The sequence below is a fragment of the Amia ocellicauda genome, chromosome 15 (genome assembly GCF_036373705.1).
Source record: "Amia ocellicauda isolate fAmiCal2 chromosome 15, fAmiCal2.hap1, whole genome shotgun sequence".
Lineage (NCBI taxonomy): Eukaryota > Metazoa > Chordata > Actinopteri > Amiiformes > Amiidae > Amia > Amia ocellicauda.
In genome coordinates this window covers 2,950,108-2,975,117 of record NC_089864.1, presented here as the reverse complement: position 1 = coordinate 2,975,117, position 25,010 = coordinate 2,950,108, and the positions used below count along the sequence as shown (strand labels likewise).

Here is a 25,010-nt window from a genome sequence, read left to right as displayed (position 1 = left end):
AATAACCACATTAGTTAATTACAAAGTTGATAAAGTGTCCTGGATGAATGTGCTACTGTATGGCCAAATTGATGAATTTCACAATGAATTTTTCAATGAACTGCCAAATTGACGGACGAACAATTTTGGCACAAACGGCGCTCCACATAAAAGCATGTATTAGAGGCGCCTAGGAAAGAGTACGTGGGTTTGTGCGGCGGCTCAGTTACTCTTATAGTGACTAGCTGGAGTGATAGGGTGCTTCAGAGCCTAAATGTGTATCCCCTATATTTTACTTTTATTTGAATGGTTTTAAGATTTGAATCTTTGTAATTGCAATCCCTTGTCTTTTTATTCCCTGGTGTATTAATAAACTTGTATTGTTAACTTATTAAACTTCCATTGTTTTACCGTAACTGCAGTGCCAGATTTAAAAAACCTGAATTAACCTAAACTGAAGGTGGTTCCTTCAGTGGAGTTGGCTACACAATCGTGCACCCAGTAGCCGTCGCTACATGATGCCTTTCTGTCCCTGAGCTCTGTGGGATGTAAAGGGTTAAATAGTTGACAGGAGCTCATTGTTAACGGACAGACCTAAGATTTACATGTAGTGCGGGGGAGAGGCTGACAGACAAGAAATACACAGGTTAATATACATTTTTCTTTTAAAATATTCTTATATGTAGTATAGTGTGACAGGGTTGACAAGGATACAGAAGTGAATATTTACAGGCTCACAGGGAGACGGACAGACGTGTTGTATCCGGATCAGGTACGTTTACAGACCACTGCACTGTGGAGATGTGTTGTTGTAGTAGATGTAGTTCGTGTTTTGTCGAATACAACATTAACACAACTTGGGATTGAATTATTGTTCGCTGTAATTCATTGGACAGAACACGACTAACACAAGAAACTAGTTTAAAATGCCTTATTTTCGCATTAATAATAGCAAAATTAGTAGCAGTAGAGGAGCAGTCTTTCTAAAGCAGAAAACATTCCTATGACGAGTGCTGTAAATGTCCTGGAGTCTATGACTTTTTAATGAAGATTTTAGTCCTATTCAATAGTTTTTTCCTGTTGAGTCAGGTTGCTTAAAGGAACCACCACTCGATACAGGAGGAAGGCTCATAGCATTATAAAGTATGTCGGTCATCCAGCTCATGACTATATTCTCAATCTTGCCATCTGAACAACGCTATCAAAGCATTATACCCAGTAGGAACACTTTCATTCATAAAGACGCGGTTTGATGCAAGACCCCTGTTTTACGATGGATTGCATAATTGGAAATGTTTATAAATACAATTAAAATAAAATGAAGGCTGTATAATTGAAGTGTGTTGCACAGTTCTTTGATCTCAAGCGGGAACTGCGTCATTCTATACATCATTTCCATATTATCTGCCATCACATCTCTACAAGCACAGGGGAAAACATATGCATAATTCCTGCAAGGGACAGCTGATTATGTACGCTGTGAATATTAACTGATTATGTGCCTAGTTCATTAGTAGCACTGCACAATATTAACCTGGGTGGCCAGTTGGTTGAGATCACCGTGATATTGTAATGTGCACCCCCTATCAGGGTGTTTTATCTAATTGGGTTCCCTGCTTATCCCAGGTAAGGTCCGGTATTACATAATTAAAACACCACAGGGAAACCAATATTTGCACACAAATACAGGTACCAATTAGAAAAAGACCAGAGCAGGGTTTAGTGAGAACTAACCCGTGTTTCTGTGTTTGCAGACAGACAGGCCACAGTCATGGAGCGGAGGGCGTTTCTCATCCTGCTGTTCTCAGGTCAGTGTCCCCTGTGTGTCTGACACACAATCTCACAGAAACAGCCCTGATCACATCACCTCACACTGTTGGCCCAGTATTGGCCCAAAATCACCCACTACAGCGATAGGACTGCAGCCCTGAGCCAGTGTCCTTCTGCTGACTGGGCCCAGTCTCTCAGCAGCAACACTGACCAGCAACACTGTCACACAGCCAGGACTCCACAGCACCAGCACAGCTACAGACACAACTAGAGACCCTGAATCAGCACTGACTGACTCTCCACACCGACTCACCAGCATTGCTTTAGGACACTCAGTGATATCCAACATTACAACACTAAATACACAAGAGGACACACTGATCTCCCAGTTTCCTACAAACCAACTTTCAGCCCCTGCTGGCCCCACAGCTGCTGGACCCCTGTGAGCCTCTGCTCTGAGTGACAGTCTGTGTGTGTTGTGTTGTGTGTTTCCAGGGCTCTCCAGTCTCTCCTCATGTCTCGCTCGTCAGTATGTCTTTGTGAACAAACCCCTGGGCTGGAGTGACGCACAACAATACTGTCGAGAGAAACACACTGACCTGGCGTCCATTGACAATGCAGAAGAACTGGACGGACTGCTCAACACTGCAGACAGCGCTTATACAGGCCAGGCTTGGATAGGACTGTATTATGACATGAACAGCTGGCAGTGGTCCCTGACAGACAGTGATTTCTGCAGTGAGAGGAAATCAGAATATAGCAACTGGGCAACAGGTCAACCTGATAATTCCGGTGTCAATGAAAACTGTGTGTATATGTTTGCTGGTAGTCAATGGCATGACGATATCTGCATCAGGCCCTATCCCTTCATTTGCTATAATGGTAAGACACCCTGTCTATTCTTATGCAAGTTTACCCTGGTAGATCGACCATAGGATTATCACACTGGAAATATGGGTTGACTGTTGAGGTACCTTAGTTCTACAGGGGTCTCCAGTGGTTTCAACATGTCTTCACTGTGCTTTACTTCTACACACTGCCATGCGAAACCACAGTCTACCATGGGAAACATCAAATAGAAATAGAAATCATGGTATAGCATGGTATTCCAGCTGTCCAGGGTAGTAAAGCACAGTGAAGGCATGTTGAAACCATAGGAAACCACAGTAAAACTGTAGTAAAACCTCAGATAAACCCTGATATCATCCTATGCTATATTTTACAGGGTGAACTTCAATTAGGTTCTCCTCACTGTAATTACAAACTTCAAGACCAATGATACTGGGCACAGTTAGCGTCAGAGCTGATTTTATTTTAAACAACAAGCTCAGGACCAAACTACAAAATGCCTTAAAACATTAGAAGCCTAAACCCTAAAGCTGGATCAAAGATGGGCACAGGGGCGCTCAACACAGCTCTGGAGCAGCTCCCTCCCACAGCAGCAACTCCTACTGACCACAGTCTTCCTGCTTACAGACTGTGTCCAGCTGGCCTCCCTGAGACCAACCACAAACATTACAGGGAACAGAGAGAGAAATGCATTAAAAACAACATTAAAAATGTAATAACAATGTTTTCAGATAGGAAGGATGACCACACAGGTCTGTAAACCAGAGCTTTTCCAGGCTGACAATAAATAATTAAATAAAGACCCTCTCTTAGGAGTATTATGGTAATAAGATTGAACAAAGCCCCTGACAAAACTGCCTCTGTAATGGCCTCCTTGCCCCTGACCAATGTGGCAGTCCCACACTTTCAAACATACAGAAGAAATGTAAGTCCCCATCCCATCCCTCACAATAACCTTAAATGCACAGAGAGGGAGCATCTGAATATTTGTCTAAATGAAAATGATTAATGAAGAACTTCAGCTGAAACAGCAACAATAATAATAATTTGATATTGTGTATTTTGGTGTGTACATTGATCATTGTTCAATAATACGTAATAGTAATAATAATTCATACTGCTTATCTTGGTGATGACTCAGAGGAAGTGTTCAGAGATGGGAGGTGCAGTTCTAGAGCTCTAGTTCTCCTCCTGTGATCACACACTGAGAAACACACGGCACAGTCTGAACTAGCTGAGCTTTGTCTTCACAGAGTCCAGTAACGCCACACAGAGATACATCAGGATTGACCAGAATATGACCTGGACAGAGGCGCAGAGATTCTGTAGAGAGCATTACACAGACCTGGTCAGTGTGAGGAGCCAGAGTGAGAATGAGGAGGTAAAGAAAGCAGCAAATGGGCAGCATGTGTGGATCGGTCTGAACAGGGATCCCTGGAAATGGTCAGACCAGACCAGCTCCTCATTCCGAAACTGGTACATAGGCCAACCTGACAGTTATGGAGGAAGTGAGAACTGTGCTGAAGTGTACTTGCAGGAGGATAGGAAGGGGAAGTGGAATGATATTCATTGCACTGAAAGTCATCCTTTCTTCTGTTCCCAAGGTGAGTTGACCTGAGTTCCCTGGGTTAGAGAGGCTGGCTGAGGGTCACCTCACCTCCACCCAGCGCCCTTCACCCCACCTCACTGCAGCTCAACCCTCCACAGTTCCTCTCTCCTCCCCTCCACCTCTTCCTACAATACACCACAAAAACAACCCCCTCAAGATGTTAGGATAATAATGCAAATAGGAATATGAAAACAAACAATTGTCTCCCTGCTCCTCGGTCAGCTCAGTGTCTCTGCTCTTCCAGGTCAGCTGTTCCTCATCAGAGAGAATAAGAGCTGGGAGGAGGCGGTCCACTACTGCAGAGCCAACTACACTGACCTGGGGTCTGTCGGCTCAGCCGAGTGGCAGCGCTTGGTTACTCAGTTGGCTCAGAACGCCTCCTCTGCCCAGGTGTGGCTGGGTCTGCGCTACACCTGTACCCTGGGCTTCTGGTTCTGGGTGAGCGGGGAGCCCCTCTGCTACAGTAACTTTGCTCCAGGCATTGAGAGCAAGTGTTCATGTGACCAGGCTGGAGCCCTCACTGTAGCAGATGGCAACTGGATAGCCCTGCCCTACTCTCAACAGCTCAATTTCATCTGCTACAGAGGTGAGTCACACATGTGGGGAACAAAGTTTTGGGCCAGTGCTGGTAGCCCGTCAGGCCACGTTGCGGGGACCTGGAGTGATGCTCAGCTTTGCTGGAGTCAGGTGAGGTACATTTGTAATTTGAGAAAGTTGTCAGCTTCTAGAGGTACAGACAGACAGGGATCAGAGTAGACCTGCAGGTTTTAGCCAATCACCTGGTACTCCTCTGTCAAACAGGTTTCTGCAGCAGGGTAACAATCCTGAACACTACAGAGAACAGGATGTGTCCTGTAGTCAGACCCCTCTGCTCTCCAATCACAGCCATTTTAGACATTCTTCCCAGCAGTTCCAGGGAGGGGGTGCCGCACATTCTATGATGTATGTAGGAAACCTTTAACTTCATGTTACTTGTAACATGTTTTTCCTTCCACTTCCTCACAAAGGAGATTGTGGAAGCAGCTGGGTATGTGCAATGAATGTCATGCTGTCTGTCCCAGTTGTCCATATCTCTCTGTCTGATCTGTTGTTGTTGTTGTCCAGGTCCTGCCAGTGGCTAGAAGAGCTTCACAGATACAGTCCCTGAGAGAGATGCAGAGCGATGCCACTGATTGGACAGTTCTTCTCCAAAGCAGACATCTGATTGGTTGGAGCTCTCTCTCTCTCTCTCTCTCTCTCTCTCTCTCTCTCTCTCTCTCTCTCTCTCAGTGACATCTCTCTTCTCACCTGTAGGCAGGGACAGCTGTGACCATCACTGTAAATCACTGCAAATACATTCCCAATACAGTGTACGTTTGCCCACTGACAAAGAAATTATCAGTCTATAATTTTAATGGTAGGTGTATTTTAACAGTGAGAGACAGAATAACAGCAAAAAAATCCATAAAAACGCATTTCAAAAAAGTTATAAATTGATTTGCATGTTAATGAGGGAAATAAGTATCTCAATCAGCAAGATTTCTGGCTCCCAGAAAAACACCTGTCCACAGGCGCAATCAATCAATCAGATTCCAAACTCTCCACCATGGCCAAAACAAAAGAGCTGTCCAAGGATGTCAGGGACAAGATTGTAGACCTACACAAGGCTGGAATGGGCTACAAGATCATCGCCAAGCAGCTTGGTGAGAAGGTGACAACAGTTGGTGCGATTATACGCAAATGGAAGAAACACAAAATAACTGTCAGTCTCCCTCGGTCTGGGGCTCCATGCAAGATCTCACCTCATGGAGTTTCAATGATCATAAGAACGGTGAGGAATCTGCCCAGAACTACACGGGAGGATCTTGTTAATGATCTCAAGGCAGCTGGGACCATAGTCACCAAGAAAACAACTGGTAACAAATTACGCCATGAAGGACTGAAATCCTGCAGCACCTGCAACGTCCCCCTGCTCAAGAAAGCACATGTACAGGCCCGTCTGAAGTTTGCAAATGAACATCTGAATGATTCAGAGGAGAACTGGGTGAAAGTGTTGTGGTCAGATGAGACCAAAATCAAGCTCTTTGGCATAGACTCAACTCACTGTGTTTGGAGGAGGAGGAATGACCCCAAGAACACCATCCCCACCGTCAAACATGGAGGTGGAAACATTATGCTTTGGGGGTGTTTTTCTGCTAAGGGGACATGACAACTGCATCGCATCAAAGGGACGATGGACAGGGCCATGTACCGTCAAATCTTGGATGAGAACCTCCTTCCCTCAGCCAGGGCATTGAAAATGGGTCGTGGATGGGTATTCCAGCATGACAATGACCCAAAACACACAGGCAAGGCAACTAAGGAGTGGCTCAAGAAGAAGCACATTAAGGTCCTGGAGTGGCCTAGCCAGTCTCCAGACCTTAATCCCATAGAAAATCTGTGGAGGGAGCTGAAGGTTCGAGTTGCCAAACGACAGCCTCGAAACCTTAATGACTTGGAGAGGATCTGCAAAGAGGAGTGGGACAAAATCCCTCCTGAGATGTGTGCAAACCTGGTGGCCAACTACAAGAAACATCTGACCTCTGTGATTGCCAACAAGGGTTTTGCCACCAAGTACTAAGTTGAAGGGGTCAAATACTTATTTCCCTCATTAACGTGCAAATCAATTCATAACTTTTTTGAAATGCATTTTTCTTAATTTTTTTGTTGTTATTCTGTCTCTCACTGTTAAAATACACCTACCATTAAAATTATAGACTGATCATTTCTTTTGGCAAATGTACAAAATCAGCAGGGGATCAAATACTTTTTCCCCCACTGTATGTATATATGTATACACTCACCTAAAGGATTATTAGGAACACCTGTTCAATTTCTCATTAATGCAATTATCTAACCAACCAATCACATGGCAGTTGCTTCAATGCATTTAGGGGTGTGGTCCTGGTCAAGACAATCTCCTGAACTCCAAACTGAATGTCTGAATGGGAAAGAAAGGTGATTTAAGCAATTTTGAGCGTGGCATGGTTGTTGGTGCCAGACGGGCCGGTCTGAGTATTTCACAATCTGCTCAGTTACTGGGATTTTCACGCACAACCATTTCTAGGGTTTACAAAGAATGGTGTGAAAAGGGAAAAACATCCAGTATGCGGCAGTCCTGTGGGCGAAAATGCCTTGTTGATGCTAAAGGTCAGAGGAGAATGGGCCGACTGATTCAAGCTGATAGAAGAGCAACTTTGACTGAAATAACCACTCGTTACAACCGAGGTATGCAGCAAAGCATTTGTGAAGCCACAACACGTACAACCTTGAGGTGGATGGGCTACAACAGCAGAAGACCCCACCGGGTACCACTCATCTCCACTACAAATAGGAAAAAGAGGCTACAATTTGCACAAGCTCACCAAAATTGGACAGTTGAAGACTGGAAAAATGTTGCCTGGTCTGATGAGTCTCGATTTCTGTTGAGACATTCAGATGGTAGATTCAGAATTTGGCGTAAACAGAATGAGAACATGGATCCATCATGCCTTGTTACCACTGTGCAGGCTGCTGGTGGTGGTGTAATGGTGTGGGGGATGTTTTCTTGGCACACTTTAGGCCCCTTAGTGCCAATTGGGCATCGTTTAAATGCCATGGCCTACCTGAGCATTGTTTCTGACCATGTCCATCCCTTTATGACCACCATGTACCCATCCTCTGATGGCTACTTCCAGCAGGATAATGCGCCATGTCACGCAGGTCGAATCATTTCAAATTGGTTTCTTGAACTTGACAATGAGTTCACTGTACTAAACTGGCCCCCACAGTCACCAGATCTCAACCCAATAGAGCATCTTTGGGATGTGGTGGAACAGGAGCTTCGTGCCCTGGATGTGCATCCCACAAATCCCCATCAACTGCAAGATGCTATCCTATCAATATGGGCCAACATTTCTAAAGAATGCTTTCAGAACCTTGTTGAATCAATGCCTCGTAGAATTAAGGCAGTTATGAAGGCGAAAGGGGGTCAAACACAGTATTAGTATGGTGTTCCAAATAATCCTTTAGGTGAGTGTATATATAACGAGAAGTTACCTGACATAAATACTAACCTGCATAGTTATTTAATGTCTGACTAACAATACTAATGAGAGACTTTTTAATTCGTTTTTCCCTTTTGTATAATTAGTGTAGTGCTACATTTAGTCTTTGTTTTTGAATAAATTTGACAATTTATATCTTTTGAATTGGTGTCTGCGTCCAATTATTACAGAAATTGAGTTCTACAAGATTCCAGGATTCGTGATAAGGTGATACTATAAATTCACTTCTTTAATTGAAATTTATAAGTGTACCTTACGCTACAGTCCTGACTAACGAAGCGAAGACCTGGACAGAGGCACAGAGATTCTGTAGAGAGAAATGCACAGACCTGGTCAGTGTGAGGAACCAGAGTGAGAATGAGGAGGTAAAGAAAGCCGCGAAGGGGCTCCAAGTGTTGATCGGTCTGTTCAGGGATCCATGGAAGTGGTCAGACCACAGGAACTCCTCATTCTTCAACTGGGATACAGGTGAACCCAACAATGGAGCGTGCAATGAGGAATGTGCTGACCTGTATCTACAGAGGAGTAACAGAGGGAAGTGGAATGATGATCCTTGCAATGACGGTCTCCCTTTCTTCTGTTGCCATGGTGAGTTGACCTGAGCTCCTGGGTTAGAGAGGCTGGCTGAGGGTCAACTCACCTCCACCCAGCGCCCTTCACCCCACCTCACTGCAGCTCAGCTCTCCATAACTCCCCTCTCACACAAACACACTTAATCTCATTACACCTCCACCCTCCTCCTCTCCCCCACTCCCCCACTCCACCTCCACCTCACACTCTCTCCTTCATCACTCTCTCCTGCTGGTGCTCACACAGCCCAGTCACTCTGTCCATCACTGACAGACACACACACCTGCTGAACACTCACCTCAGAGCATCGCCTGTAGGGGGCAGAAGGTTACGTCACTAAGGATGCTAAAGGTCTGTGAGGGTGTGTGCTGTAATGATGGATCTGTTGGTCTCCACAGAGAACAGAGAAGTAATGAAGCTGCATTTCCTGGGGAAACGTGGTGTGAACCCCAACGCACCTGCAGTGAGAGAGACACTCTTAGAGCAGGTGAGTGATGCCCTGGCTGTGGCCCTGAGTGCTGAGGACCAGATGACCCTGTGTCTGTGAGAGAGGGAGGGAGGGAGAGTGTGGATGCATGGCTACAAGGGTCAAGCTTTATTATGAGCATTATTCATTTACCCTAAGCATTATTAATTTACCCTAATAAGAGTAATATAGAAACAAATTAATTTAAAATTAAATGTAAAACATTTGCAATACTGCATCATAAAATGTATCCCTTTCAAAATATTCAATAATGTATTCAAAAGCTACAGAGTAAAAATAAGTTTTTAAAGAAGATTTAAAAATGGCTAATGATGAAGCTGACCTCACATGGAAAGGGAGACTATTCCAGAGATTAGGACCTATCACAGAAAAGGCACGATCGCCCTTAGATCTATAGTGACAACGAAAGACCTTAATAAAAGTTTATCAGAAGACCTAAGCACTCTGATAGGTAGGAATAAGGGTGTAGAAGATCATTGATGTATTGGGGTGCAAGAGCAGATAATGCCTTGTAGACATAAATCAAAATTTTAAAATCAACCCTAAATTTCACTGGAAGCCAGTGTAGAGATGCTAAAACATTGGAAATGTGATCCCTCTTTCTTAACCCTATTAAAAGCCTGACACATTTTGAACTAGCTGTAGGTGGGATAACGCAGTTTGGGGCAAACCAATGTACAGTGAATTGCAATAGTCTAAACTTGATGTAATAGGTGAGTGGATCAAAATTTCAAAGTCTTTATAAGATAGAAGATGTTTAATTTTTGCAATAGATCTCAAGTGAAAAAAACTACCCTTAACAACAGCACTATTCTGCTTATTGAAAAGTAGCGAGGAGTCTAAAATTAATCCAAGACTCCTCACATGATCTTGTACATTCGACCTAACTGAGCTACCAGACCAGGTAAGGAGGACATGGAGGAACCTAAAATCAGAACTTCAGTTTTGTTTTCATTTAATTGTAAGAAATGTTTTGACAGCCAGTGTTTAATATCTTTGAAACAATTTAGGGTGTTCTCAGATTAAAAATTCTTGTCTACACTCACTGGGAAATAAAATTGGGAATCGTCCACGTAACAATGATAAGATATGCTGTACTTCTGAAAAATTGAGCTCAAAGGAATCATATACAGTGAAAATAACAACAGTCCTAAAATCGACCCTTGAGGAACACCACACTGTAAATGAGTCAATGTAGAAAAAGAATGACCTAAATTTACAGAGAATGTCCTGTCTTTTAGATAGGAGGAAAACCACTGGAGAGCCATACCCTGGATGCCAACCATACATTTTAAATGATCGAGGTGAATATTATGGTCGATTGTGTCAAATGCTGCACTGAGATCTAATAAAACTAAGACAACAGGTGTACCTGAATCCATGGAGAGATAAATATCATTAGTGACAGATTCAGTGCTGTGCAGGGGTCTGAAACCAGACAGAAATGTATCTAAAATATATACGACGTGCAATACCAAGTGCAGCGCAATAGTTGTATACTCCGACTGATCTGTAAATCCAGAGATGAATAGAATAAAACCATATCAGAAGAAAGATAGTTTGACTTACAAACAAGCAGGAGGATCTGGACTGAAACTGGCAAAGGCAAACCTCAAAACTGTGGTAGGCCAAGATGGACAACAAAAGGAAGAAGATCCTCACTGCATCCTCCAACACGACTCAAATTCAAAGTCCACGCAGTCCAACCCCACTAAACGTCGATAATGGACAGGGAACCAAACAGCCCATCCAAAGCGTACATAACAGTTCCGGCGAAGATCATCGGTAAGTGCAGCGGTGTTAATTTCCTTTTAAGTAATCCAATCAGACTTGAAATGTAGTGTAGAATTCAGAGCTAGAGAGGGACAGACAGACAGACCCACAGCACAGAATTAGGGAGACGTCATTTTAAGTAACATCCTAATCTGGTAAGGATTTGCATTGAATTGTACTTTATCATATCCAACTCAGATGTTTTATAGCATCGCTGATGTTTTCTTTATCGGCTCCATGTTTTCATCATTCTGTTTTTTTAATGCTCATACCTATTTTTGTTGTCTAATATCTGTGATTTGGGATATTTAGTGTATTCCTTTTGAAGTAATTGTATGGAGGTTAATGAGACCTCAGGTACATATAGAGAGACAAGAACATTCCCTTTTAATTACCTGATTAGAATATACTAAACATCCTACTGTAACTACTTAAGTGTCAATTAGTCCTGCACACTGATTAGGTGTAGACGACAGCTGTGTTGCAGAGTCCGGCTGAGTTCAAGGAATGGTTTTCCACAGCCCTGACTCAGGTCACAGTGCCGAAATGTTGCTGATGTTTATGTTCTTAAATTATAAAGTTAAACCATTTTGTCTGTATCCAAAATGTACAAAATACAAATACAAAGTCAACTCAGTTTAATATAATGTCAGAAAGTAAGTCTTACGCCTCCTCTTTGTTTCCCATTCATGAAAAACAAGTATTATAAACTCATTCCAAACCCCACAGTCAACACAGGGAGCTGGAAACATAATCACGTGGCATGATTATAAAGGATCTATGAAACTGAAAACAAATCAATTGTGCTGATTACAATGACGTTGTCTTTTCCAGGAAAATGCCTCAGTATGGAAATTATGCAAGGACTATCTCATCTCTGCACACAGAATGGAAACATCCTGGATACTCCCTGGTTTAGCTGTCACTCAAAATAGCCCTGTCTAATCCACACTGACTGTGTCCAGTGCAGCAGGAGCGCTGCTTAATATGAGCAATTTGTGTGGCCAGTTTATTAGGAGCACTTTTTGATATTAACAAATCTGATAAAAAACTGACAAATCATCAGGGCCCGAGTCTAAGGCTGTTGGACTACTTTCACAATTAGCAGACAACTTTACCAAACATCTGTGGTGTGAACAATTTCAATCTTTGCTAAAAAATAAATTAAACATATCAATTCCCAAAGTGTAGAAGAGGTTAATTTTGTCCATTATGTGGTCTTTGGTGACACCAGGAGAAGAGACTGCCATACATGTGTATATGAATGAACGAGTTAAACTAATAAAATAAGTCAATACTAAATAAACTAAAACATAATGTTTGTGGAATCAATCAGAGTCGTTGTTTATAAAAACAATCTATTTATTTCCTTTCCTTCTTTCAAATTCTGCATACTGCATTTGAGTGTGTATTACACACCTCTCAAGAGCTCCAGTGTTGTGTAGAGGTGATGTTCTGTGATTGAGCACCATGTCACAGAACACATTATTGTGTTGGAAAGGCATGTGGATCTTCTCAGTGTTGACTTTTACACTAAACCTGTCCTGTCCTTTTATGCACATACACAATCCCAGCTCCTGTCCTGCCAGTGAGCACTAACTCATCTCTCTCTGCCTGACTGGCCACAGACATGGAGGGGAGGGCTTTTCTCATCCTGCTGTTCTCAGGTCAGTATCCCCTGTGTTCCTGACTGTGTCTGACACACAATCTGACAGGAACAGCCCTGATCACAGGACTGCAGCCCTGAGCCAGTGTCCTTCTGCTGACTGGGCCCAGTCTCTCAGCAGCAACACTGACCAGCAACACTGTCACACAGCCAGGACTCCACAGCACCAGCACAGCTACACCCACAACTAGAGACCCTGAATCAGCACTGACTGACTCTCCACACCGACTAACCAGCATTGCTGTAGGACACTCAGTGATATCCAACATCACAACACTAAAGACACAAGAGGACACATTGATCTCCCAGTTTCCTACAAACCCACTGTCAGCCCCCGCTGGCCCCACAGCTGCTGGGCCCCTGAGTGCCTCTGCTCTGCATGACAGTCTGTGTGTGTTGTGTTGTGTGTTTCCAGGGCTCTGCAGACTCTCCTTATGTCTTGCTCGTCAGTATGTCTTGTGAACACATCCCTCAATTGGACTGACGCACAACAATACTGCAGAGAGAAACACACTGACCTGGCCACCGTTGACAACACAGAAGAACTGGACAGACTGCTCAACACTGCAGACAGGGTTTATACAGGGTGGGCCTGGATAGGACTGTACAGGGGAGACAGAAATCTGTGGCAGTGGTCCCTGACAGACAGTGATTTCCACAGAGATCAAGCTTTATTATGAACATTATTCATTTATACTTTTCATCATTTAACAATCACACCACAGCTCTGTTGCCCTCCACTCTGTGCCCTGGGCCACAGTCCTGTGCCAGTCAGTGTGCTGCTGCTGTGTTTTCAGATCAAGAGGGAATGGATCTGCTGGAGGACACCCCACTGCGCTGGAGAGAGCAGCCAGACGGGCAGGTTTTCCACCATGAGGAGGGAGGAGGAGAGACACTGGAGCCCCAGTGTTAATGTACTACCAAGCTGAGACAGTAACAGCAGTCTCCACAACCAGGCTGGAAGAATGGAGTGACCAGCTGTTTCTAAACTGGGATCTTCATACAGTAGTGGTGCCATTAAATTAGCAGCTTTTATTAGAATTAATTATTCATTTCTAAATGTGTTTTGCAACATGGTGATATTATTTAACTCCATATCTAGAAGAATCGTATAATGATTGTAATAATATACTGTAGTGATCTGGGGCTTTTGTGTGACATGGGGACTGCTGTGTGTTCATACGTGTAAGTTCTGTGTGTATGTGTGCGTGTGTGTATGCGTGTGTCTGTGTGTGGAGGGGGTTCAAATTGTTTGGGGATCTGAATTAGTGATAGGGAAAAGGTTCTGGGTCAAAGGTTAACCTTGCATGGGAAAGGGGGAAGAACAGTTATTGGGGAGAAGAGGATCACAGGGAGAGGGGGTGAATAGATTCGGATTTGAAAGAGACTTGGAGCAGAGTGAAAGATTGGTGATGTGCCTGTTAGAATTGCTTACTACTGCAAATTAACCTGATGCAATTATCCCAACTATCTTTATTATTTCTTGTTCTATGCGAGTCTGTGAATATGGAGGACTATCCATGCCAACATTTAAAAAGAAATACACAGCCAATTCAAATAAATGAATGTTCAAACAAATAAATAAATACATGGACAAATGTCTATTAATTTATTTCAGCATGTATTTATTTCCCATTTGCTGTTGGCATTTCTCAGTGCGCTTTTACATTTCAAAGTACATTTCTCAGATCGTGCAAGAGAAGATCTGTATAGTATCTGTAGAGGGAAAGTAGGCTACAGCTCCCAGTGTGCGCGGCGGCTCTAGGACCAGGGCTGCAGACCTGTGAGATTGAACCCTGGGGGTGTGCAGGGGCTCGGGGACCGCAGGGACCTTGTGATCTCTGTCTCTCTGTCTGTGCTCCGCTGTCTATGGAAATAATGCTCTGTGTCATCGTTGCCGAAAGCAAGACTGACAGAAGCTCATTGTTAGCGGAGACAACACCGATTTGCGTGTTGCAAATATTGTTGTGTTCTCAGATGAGGACATGCATAACGAAGCAGCTTCACTCTGACAGGGAGAGAGACAGAGAAAGCAGGGCACAGCACCGAAACAGACACGTTATTTCAACTGGCACTGTAATCGTGTAAGGAGTTACATTTTATTGTACATAATTATTTCCAGCACATAATTGTTCTTATAACACTGCTGAAAACAAACACATTTTTCACTTAGCCTATTCATCATAAACGTGACAGGAGTATTGTATTATGAAATGCTATTGTTGAGACATTATCCTAATGTATGACACATTTGATGTCTATAACGTATGGATCGGGTGCAATTCTGGGCTCCTGCTGTGATAAATGACAATAGAAATATACCTAGCCTATTTATATGACATACATTACATTTTGGCTTTGACAATCTCATTGTTTCCTGGATTGTATCCTACATATTGACGTGGGAGAAACTCTATTTTGTATAGAAGTGGGGAAATACTGGGATGTAAAATTATAAGAAAATATGAATGATTGTACTCGAAAGTTATCCGCTGATTAAGACGTGTTTAATACATTTATTACTTCGAGATGTTATGTCGGTATTCATTTGGAGGGTAATGACCAATCGGTTAAATATGAAAAGAAAAAAATGGTATTAAATGTAATTAAGACTATATTTCTTCGTGATGATTGTAATCACTGAAGTGTGATTAGTGCTGTCTATAAAAAGAAATATTCTGAGAGATAATAATCTGCATCTGCATTAAACTGGGGCCGAAGGTAATAAACAGAGTTATTGATTGGAAATATGATTACGCGGCATGAATGGAGAAATATGAGAAATTAAAAAACAACAGTCTTCACAAAATGTAAAAATACTGGATACTCGCTGGCTCGGCTGCCTCACTAATAGCACTGTCTGATGCACACTGACTGTGTGTCCAGTGCAGCAGGAGCACCGCTAGGTATGAGCTCCCTGTGTGGCCAGTTTATTAGGATTAATACACGATGACACCAAGAACCGAGTCTCTTAGACTGTGAGGCTGTCGGGCTGCTCCCACAGTTAGGAGACAGTGGCTTAAGTGTGAACAATACAACATATTAAAGCAGTGGCTCTCAAACCCTGCTCCTGGGATAACATTCTTCATTCCAACCCAGTTATCAGCCACTGAATTTACCACATGATCTCCACCTTCAAAACAATGGGAAATGTGATCTTGTTACAATTACAGGTTCAATTAAAAGTTGAGGTTGTAATGAAAACCAGCAGTATGGAAACATTAAAAATGTGTTGACATATTGACCATTGAGTATTCTGTGGTGTTTGGTGACATCATGTGGAAAGATCTTATTATTACATGTGAGCACTAACCCTTGTCTGTTTGCAGACTGACAGGCCATTGTCATGGAGTGGAGGGTGTTTCTCATTCTGCTGTACTCAGGTCAGTGTCCCCTGTGTTCCTGACTGTGTCTGACACACAATCTGACAGGAATAGCCCTGATCACATCACCTCATACTGTTGGCCCAGTATTGGCCCAACATCACCCACTACAGCGACAGGACTGCAGCCCTGAGCCAATGTCCTTCTGCTGACTGGGCCCAGTCTCTCAGCAGCAACACTGACCAGCAACACTGTCACACAGCCAGGACTCCACAGCACCAGCACAGCTACACACACAACTAGAGACCCTGAATCAGCACTGACTGACTCTCCACACCGACTCACCAGCATTGCTGTAGGACACTCAGTGATATCCAACATCACAACACTAAAGACACAAGAGGACACACTGATCTCCCAGTTTCCTATAAACCCACTGTCAGCCCCCGCTGGCCCCACAGCTGCTGGGCCCCTGTGTGCCTCTGCTCTGCATGACAGTCTGTGTGTGTTGTGTTGTGTGTTTCCAGGGCTCTGCAGTCTCTCGTCATGTCTCGCTCATCAGTATTTGTGAACACATCCCTCAACTGGACTGACGCACAACAATACTGCAGAGAGAAACACACTAATCTGGCCACCGTTGACAACACAGAAGAACTGGACAGACTGCTCAACACTGCAGACCATGCTAATACGGGCCAGGCCTGAATAGGACTGTACAGGGGAGACAGAAATCTGTGGAAGTGGTCCCGGACAAACAGTGATTTCTTCAGAGAGGGGCTGCCTGAGTATAACAACTGGTACTCAGGGCAACCTGATAACTGGGGTGGCAATGAGAACTGTGCAGATATGTTATCTGTTGGTAGCTGGTTTAATACATATTGCACAACAAGCCTTCACTTCATTTGCTATCAAGGTAAGCATCTCTGTCTGCTTTCAGTTTATTAATAATAAATAGGTCCTGTGTTTGTCAGGAATGGGCTTTGGTGCTCCTCTCTGCAGTATTGTTGTGCAACCTGACAATGTAGGTGGCAAAGGAGACATGTATGGGTTGTAACGGTACTTGGCTTGGATAAATAAGACGCAGACAGTTCCAAACAGATGCCTTCGGTGACAAACACCATCTTGAGCACCTCAAGCCCCGGGAAAACTATAGAAAGATACACACAAATAAGAAACTAATATTGACAAAGTTACACTAAACAATTACAAAATATAATTTGACAACAAACTAAGTGCATTATACATCACTCACAAAGCAATTTGCTTCTAATAAATAATGTAATGAAAATGTATATTAAACATGCATTTACTTTACACATACATTGAAATAATTCACTGCTGCTCAACTAAACTATCTAGCAGTGTTGCCGCTATAAACAAATAGAGCAGTAAAATTTCCCTTACAAATTCACTCGTGACAGTTTCTGTAATACAAGTAAATCAATATTAACATACCCGCTTACCAAGGAAGTTAAATTTAGGTATTTTAAATATCAATAAAGTGTGTTTCTTTCTCTAGGCGCATAATTCTCAAATCCTAATAAACACAAACCACACGAACCTGGAAGGGCTAGCTGACTCGTAAACACGTTTTCCTACCGATATTTGCATGGATTGACAATAGCACTAACACACCAGTAGAGGGCAGAATCCATTGTAAAATACTATAAAACGTACATACAGACATATTGTCAAAACAAATAGATATTCTGCATAGTGTTCCCGAAAAAATGAATACTAGAGATTTATAAAGTAAACAGTAAAACACCGAATGATGATTTGGAATCTTTGGGCATTGCAACATGTGTTAACATTTCTTTATGAACAGACAGTTATATTAAATAATTTGCCAAGATATTAAAAAAATATCAAAGTAAACAAGTGGTCCTTTACATGGGTCATGACTGTAGATGGTATGATGGTACTCAGTGCAGCATGTGATATCCCTTCATCTTCTATCATGTTGTGTATTTCCACATGTTTTCAATTTATTAAAAAACAAAATGACAAAAACAACAATAAGTTTGGATATAGTTAGGATCAGCTACAATTGGAGTACAGTGTTATTTCAAAAGTAGAGGTGCAACAAACACAGGCAGAGGGGTGGCCTGGGATAGCAAGTTATCATTTACAGAGAACACTGACACAAGCAATATTCTATCACTAAATATACCATAATTCAACCATGTATTAACTGTATTTGTTGTTGATAGAATATTTAAGTAATTTTAACCTGAAGGTATGTCTCCATCACTTAAAGGTAATGGCAGCTGAGAATAAGAAAGCTACACCACATACAAAAATGTTTATGCATCAATTCAATAATGCATTTATTATAACATATCCACTCCACAAAAGTGTATCTAATAGTGTATTTTAGGGGCACATTCTCTTCTACGAGGGATAATTTACAGAGCAATCCGAGACCTGAGTAAGGGCACGTTCAGTCTGTCTCAGGTAATTGTGGGAAAAGCAAAAGTGAAAACAAATCTTCCATTTTATAACAGACTACAAACAAAGTGAGTCACTCGTATTGTCAATAGTACAGAACTGTGGAGTGCACTAACTCTTCTGTTCTATAACATGCCCGGTGTTGCCGATACATAATAAATATCTCACTCAGGAGTTTGCATTAGTTTGAATTAATTAAGTGATTGTAACTGTTCTCACTCCTTCCACTACTAAAACAGGTACTGCTAATACATCTACTGCTAAAACTAAGTACAAAAATCTACTGCAAATGCTAATACTATTAATTTTAATACAACACATATTATGTTATAATTATAAGATGTTGGTGTGTGTATAATTGTTTTAAATTGTATTCGGTTCTGTTATTGCCATTATCAACACATTGAGAAAAATAGTGGGGGTTTTTCTTCACAGAGGCCAGTGACCCCACACAGAGATACATCCTGATTGATCAAGAGAAGACCTGGACAGAGGCGCAGAGATTCTGTAGAGAGAAACACACAGACCTGGTCAGTGTGAGAAGCCAGAGTGAGAATGAGGAGGTAAAGAAAGCAGCGAAGGGGCAGATTGTGTGGATCGGTCTGTTCAGGGATCCCTGGAAGTGGTCAGACCAGAGCAGCTCCTCATTCCGCCACTGGAATTCAGGTGAACCCAACAATGCAGGAAAAATGAAGGAGAACTGCACTGCAGTGTACCTGCAAGAGGATAAGAAGGGGAAGTGGAATGATGCTGATTGCACCCAGAGACTCCCTTTCTTCTGTTCCTATGGTGAGTTGATCCAAGTTCACCTGGGTTAGAGATGCTGGCTGAGGGACACCTCACCTACACCTTCAACTCCCATCCTGCCATATCAGCCTACATCTCGACTCCTTCATTAACTGCATTGCAGTTCCCCTTCTCCTCCAGGTCAGCTCAGTGTCTCTCTCTGCTCCTCAGTCAGCTCAGTGTCTCTCTCTGCTCCTCATTCTGCTCAGTGTCTCTCTGCTCCTCATTCGGCTCAGTGTCTCTCTGCTCCTCCAGGCTGCTCCTAGCAGGACTAACTTAGTCCCGTACTTAGTCTCCTCTGGAGGGCAGCAGCAGTGATGCTGGGGTTCATTGCAATGGAGACCTTTTCAGTCTTGAACCATCAAAAAAATAAATTTGTTTAGGCCTAATTGATCAAAAGTTAGTTCCTTAATATGATAATATATTCCTAATAAGTTTTATACTAAACTTAAAACCTTTTGTGGCATAAATGCATTTTTATACACAATTGTTTAAATATGTATTTTTAAAAAATCTGAAAAAATATTGATAAGGCTAAATAAATGTACTTTATTTACTGGGACTGGGTAAAACCCGAAATGCTGCAACACAGATTTACAAATACGTCCAAAACTGAAAAATACTTATTCTAGGCTGTCAGAAACTTGCCCATACAATAGGTTTATGCTGGGGAACTATTTCTGGAACTAGGAATAGACACCCAAACTAGTGATCCACATGCCACAGTGTCGTATTTGTACAAGCATTGTAAGCATTCCAAGACTGGATTTCTCTCATTTATAAGAATGGCCCCAAAATAATTTCTGGTCCAATTGATAGTAGAAAGGGTCCCCTTTAAAGGTACAGCAGTGTTATGCTGGGGCACTGTTTGTGGAACTGGGAATAGGCACCCAAAGGGGTTTACCCCATGCCACAATTTAGCATTTTCTAATATTTAAAAGAAAGTCCCCAAAACCATTCCTGCTTCCTTTGATAGTATAAAGGGTCCCATTCTAAAGTACAGTAGTTTCATGTTGGGGAGCTATTTCTGAACTGGGAATAGACAGCTAAACAGGTGTCACCAATTCCACCAGTTTGTCTTAGATTGGGTTGTTAGCTTCCCAAGGGTTGCTTTCCAGTATTGAAAAGAAAGTCCCCAGAATCATTTTAGGTCTAATGGATAGAAAAAGGTGTCCCCTTCTAAAGTAAGAGAGTGTTATCCTGGGGAACTATTTATTTGAACTGGGTTCTCTGCCTCTACATATATAATCTAGGATTTAATACCTCATATATTGTTTACTGTATATCTCATATACACTTGTGTAACTTGGAATTCGTAAAATGTATTATGCCTTGAACTGTACTGTATTATTGCACTATGTATTGCTCTTGTGTTTTGCAAGTCACCCTGGACAAGGGTGTCTGCTAAGAAATACATAATCATAAAATAAGTCTTCTTTCCCCCGAAACCGCCCACACTGGTATCCGTCACACGGACAGCTCCACACACTCACTCCCCAGGAGCCTTAAACCGAGTATCACCCATTGGCCGAGAACAGCCTGACTGGCTGCTTTCCATTGGCTGGACTATTTGACAAAGAGATCACTGCGCTCCTATGACCAGTCTCATACAACACCTTCAGTCTCTGTCAGATTGGGGGATCATTAAGTGCCCAGGGGGAAATTTGGGGGCAACATTTGTATGGGGCAAATCTTGGGGGATAATTTTTTCAACATGCAGCAATTTATGGGTTTTCACAGTTGATTTGCACCTCTTTTACTGTTGAGATACAATGCTCCAAGAAGCTGAAAACACTTCCCGAGCCAACCCCTGGACCTCACTTCACCAGCACAACCCCCCCCACCCCCGGCAAAACCTCAATTCACCAGCACACACAGACCGGATGAAAACCAAGAAAATGCACTCAAGCTGTCTGATGCCATTGTCCCCCGCTTTCTCTCTCACACACAGCTCTCTGTCTCTTTGTAATCTGTGGGAATAAGCAGAGCTGTAGGCTGTTCATTTCAGCACCAGGAAGACCCGCTGCAGTGATGCTCAGTGTTCATGTCAGGGAGTATTCACTGCGCTCAGCACTGCAGCACAGCAGGGCAAAGCTTTCTTATAAAGACCCTAAAACACCAACACATCTACTCTCTGGATGGAAAGAAATTCTGTTTAATTCAGGGCTCTGTATATTAAAATAATATTACACAATACATAGATCGCTGCTTGTGAGTGTAATCCCGTTGAGGGTGTGAGAGGGGCTCGGGAGTGGCAGGACCACTTGATGCCCTTCTGTCCCCAAGCTCTTTGGGATATAAAGGGTTAAATATAAATATCACCTGGGCTGACAGGAGCTCATTGTTAGCGGACAGAACTAAGATTTGCATGTAGTGCCGGGGAGAGGCTGGCAGCAAATACACAGGTTAATATAGCAGAGCCACACATTGGGACAGAGAGCACAACCACTTTTTACAGGTGAGAAATTACATACATATTAAAGTATATTTATATATATGAATGATGCATATACACTCAGCTAAAGGATTATTAGGAACACCATACTAATACTGTGTTTGACCCCCTTTCGCCTTCAGAACTGCCTTAATTCTACGTGGCATTGATTCAACAAGGTGCTGAAAGCATTCTTTAGAAATGTTGGCCCATATTGATAGGATAGCATCTTGCAGTTGATGGGGATTTGTGGGATGCACATCCAGGGCACGAAGCTCCCGTTCCACCACATCCCAAAGATGCTCTATTGGGTTGAGATCTGGTGACTGTGGGGGCCAGTTTAGTACAGTGAACTCATTGTCATGTTCAAGAAACCAATTTGAAATGATTCGACCTTTGTGACATGGTGCATTATCCTGCTTGAAGTAGCCATCAGAGGATGGGTACATGGTGGTCATAAATTGATGGACATGGTCAGAAACAATGCTCAGGTAGGCCGTGGCATTTTAACGATGCCCAATTGGCACTAAGGGGCCTAAAGTGTGCCAAGAAAACATCCCCCACACCATTACACCACCACCAGCCTGCACAGTGGTAACAAGGCATGATGGATCCATGTTCTCATTCTGTTTACGCCAAATTCTGACTCTACCATCTGAATGTCTCAACAGAAATCGAGACTCATCAGACCAGGCAACATTTTTCCAGTCTTCAACTGTCCAATTTTGGTGAGCTTGTGCAAATTGTAGCCTCTTTTTCCTATTTGTAGTGGAGATGAGTGGTACCCGGTGGGGTCTTCTGCTGTTGTAGCCCATCCGCCTCAAGGTTGTACGTGTTGTGGCTTCACAAATGCTTTGCTGCATACCTCGGTTGTAACGAGTGGTTATTTCAGTCATAGTTGCTCTTCTATCAGCTTGAATCAGTCGGCCCATTCTCCTCTGACCTCTAGCATCATCAAGGCATTTTCGCCCACAGGACTGCCGCATACTGGATGTTTTTCCCTTTTCACGCCATTCTTTGTAAACCCTAGAAATGGTTGTGCGTGAAAATCCCAGTAACTGAGCAGATTGTAAAATACTCAGACCGGCCCGTCTGGCACCAACAACCATGCCACGCTCAAAATTGCTTAAATCACCTTTCTTTCCCATTCAGACATTCAGTTTGGAGTTCAGGAGATTGTCTTGACCAGGACCACACCCCTAAATGCATTGAAGCAACTGCCATGTGATTGGTTGGTTAGATAATTGCATTAATGAGAAATTGAACAGGTGTTCCTAATAATTCTTTAGGTGAGTGTATATATAGAGTAGTTTGGAGGAGAGGGTGTCACACAGGGAGCTACAGGAGTTAACAGCCTCACAGGGACAGGGACAGGGACAGGGACAGGGACAGACAGACGTTGTTTTAAGTGACATCCTGATCAGTTTACAGACCACCTTACTGTAAAGAGTTCTTATTGTGATTTTCCAATACAGCGTTAACAAAACGGGATTTAGTGATGGCTCTTCATAAGCATTTGTACAAAAAACTTCTAACACGAGAAACTAGTGACACAAAACTGTCTATAAACCTTTAGTTTCTTATTTAAAATAGTAAAAGTAGCAGCAATGGCTATAGTTTCTACACTATAAACATTCCTATGACGTCAAACATTAATAGTTCTATCTAAATACTGTGCATTTGTTGAGGATAATTCATATTGAGTATTGTCTATTTTTAAATTATTAGATTATTACAGTTGTCTCGGTAGAATGTGTATTGTCCCAGGTTCAATTTGATCGACATTCTGTGTTTGTCCATGATCCATATTCCTGATTGTCAAATAATAATGTTTGTAGGAGCCAATGTATGTATTCATAAACATTTATAATATGATGTTTTATTTAACTTATATTTCTGTATGTTGCATTGAGTATAAATAATTCAATTATTATTCATTTGATAACTTGATAATTAATGTAATTGAGTGAGAACGGGGAAGGAGTAAAACAGGTCAGGAAATTGGACAGGACGGGGGATAGATGGTGTATTGTTGGGTCACAAACTGGTTTTCAATCACCAGTACCTTGTTTTCAAGAAAATGTGTAAATAAAGATTATGTAAATAATATCTGGACACATGGACTTTGATTAAAGTGAAACGGTGCATTGCTTTTTCTTTACTTTACAGCCATTTAAAGTTACTGTTGAAAGACAAAAAAACAACATTTACATGAGTCTAATTTTAATTCATTTTTTGGTTTCATTTATAGGATACATGTTTTATTTATACATTTGTAAATATGCCCAATTGGAACTCAATGGGTATGTAATACCAAGTTAATAATATTACATTTGACTGAAATAAACGAAACTATTTTACAGCCATTCAAAATAATGGTGTTTATAAAAAAAAAAAAAAAAAAAAAAAAAAAAAATGTCACATCCATAACGTTTTCTTGGTAAAGTATGAATAAAAGTTGTCTGCTACACTACATTGTTTTCAAACTTTCTATGCAAAGCTAACCTTTTTTAACTCATGTTATGGGATAAAAGCTTATAACAATTGCCCAAATTAGCGTTATGGAAGTGACCGTCATGGATGTGACCTTTATGGACGTGACAATAATGTCCCTATTGATTTAATGATGTTATTGGAAATGATACGTCTTACGATGTAAAAGCAAATTATGAATTGCATCACTTACTACTGGCAGTCGTTTTAATAGGGCTAGTTTTTATATATTTAATCTGCTTAATTTAAATTAGTTTCAAGACTGCTCCTATGTCTGCCTATAACTTTAATAACTTAATGAAAAATTAGTGGCAAGGAGTTAAAAAATGCGTGTACACGCAAGGCATAATTTATCATTTGAAATGTTGTAGAAAATCGCCCAAATGAAATACATACCTCTAATCTGAAACTATGGCCAGAACCTAGTCACATTTCACGAGAACTGCGAATCATACTTTACAACATGGAATGTTATCGCTTTTTGTTTATGAGTAGAAGAAAATAGATACTGACAAAAACAACAAAAGGCGATAACATTACGTTTTGTAAAGTGTGATTCGCAAGTCCAGTGCAATTTGATTATATCCCGGCCTATACCAGGATCTTAACTTCTTTATAAGCTCTTAACATGATTTCACTATAAACTTTGCATCGTAACAATTCTTTTTTTTCTTTCAATTTGAAAACAATAACAATATGTATGCTACCACTTTAATGTTTCTATCCATTTGTTTTAGGCTAGGTTTTCAAGTACAG

The 25,010-nt window shown here is 41.9% G+C and overlaps 1 protein-coding gene across 2 annotated transcripts; it reads left to right on the top strand.

Annotated features, from left to right (window-relative positions):
- Window positions 1–540: 540 nt before the first annotated feature.
- Window positions 541–5,604, top strand: LOC136771859 (C-type mannose receptor 2). 2 transcript variants are annotated; one of them, XM_066724407.1, is made up of 6 exons: window positions 541–625; window positions 1,734–1,787; window positions 2,245–2,631; window positions 3,852–4,202; window positions 4,452–4,793; window positions 5,312–5,604. In XM_066724407.1, exons 2-6 carry the CDS (start codon window positions 1,751–1,753, stop codon window positions 5,326–5,328), a joined length of 1,134 nt encoding a protein of 377 aa, XP_066580504.1. In that variant the 5' UTR covers window positions 541–625; window positions 1,734–1,750; the 3' UTR covers window positions 5,329–5,604. The 2 variants fall into 2 exon arrangements, with proteins under 2 accessions (XP_066580504.1, XP_066580503.1); XM_066724406.1 differs by having other exon boundaries at window positions 542–751.
- Window positions 5,605–25,010: the final 19,406 nt, after the last annotated feature.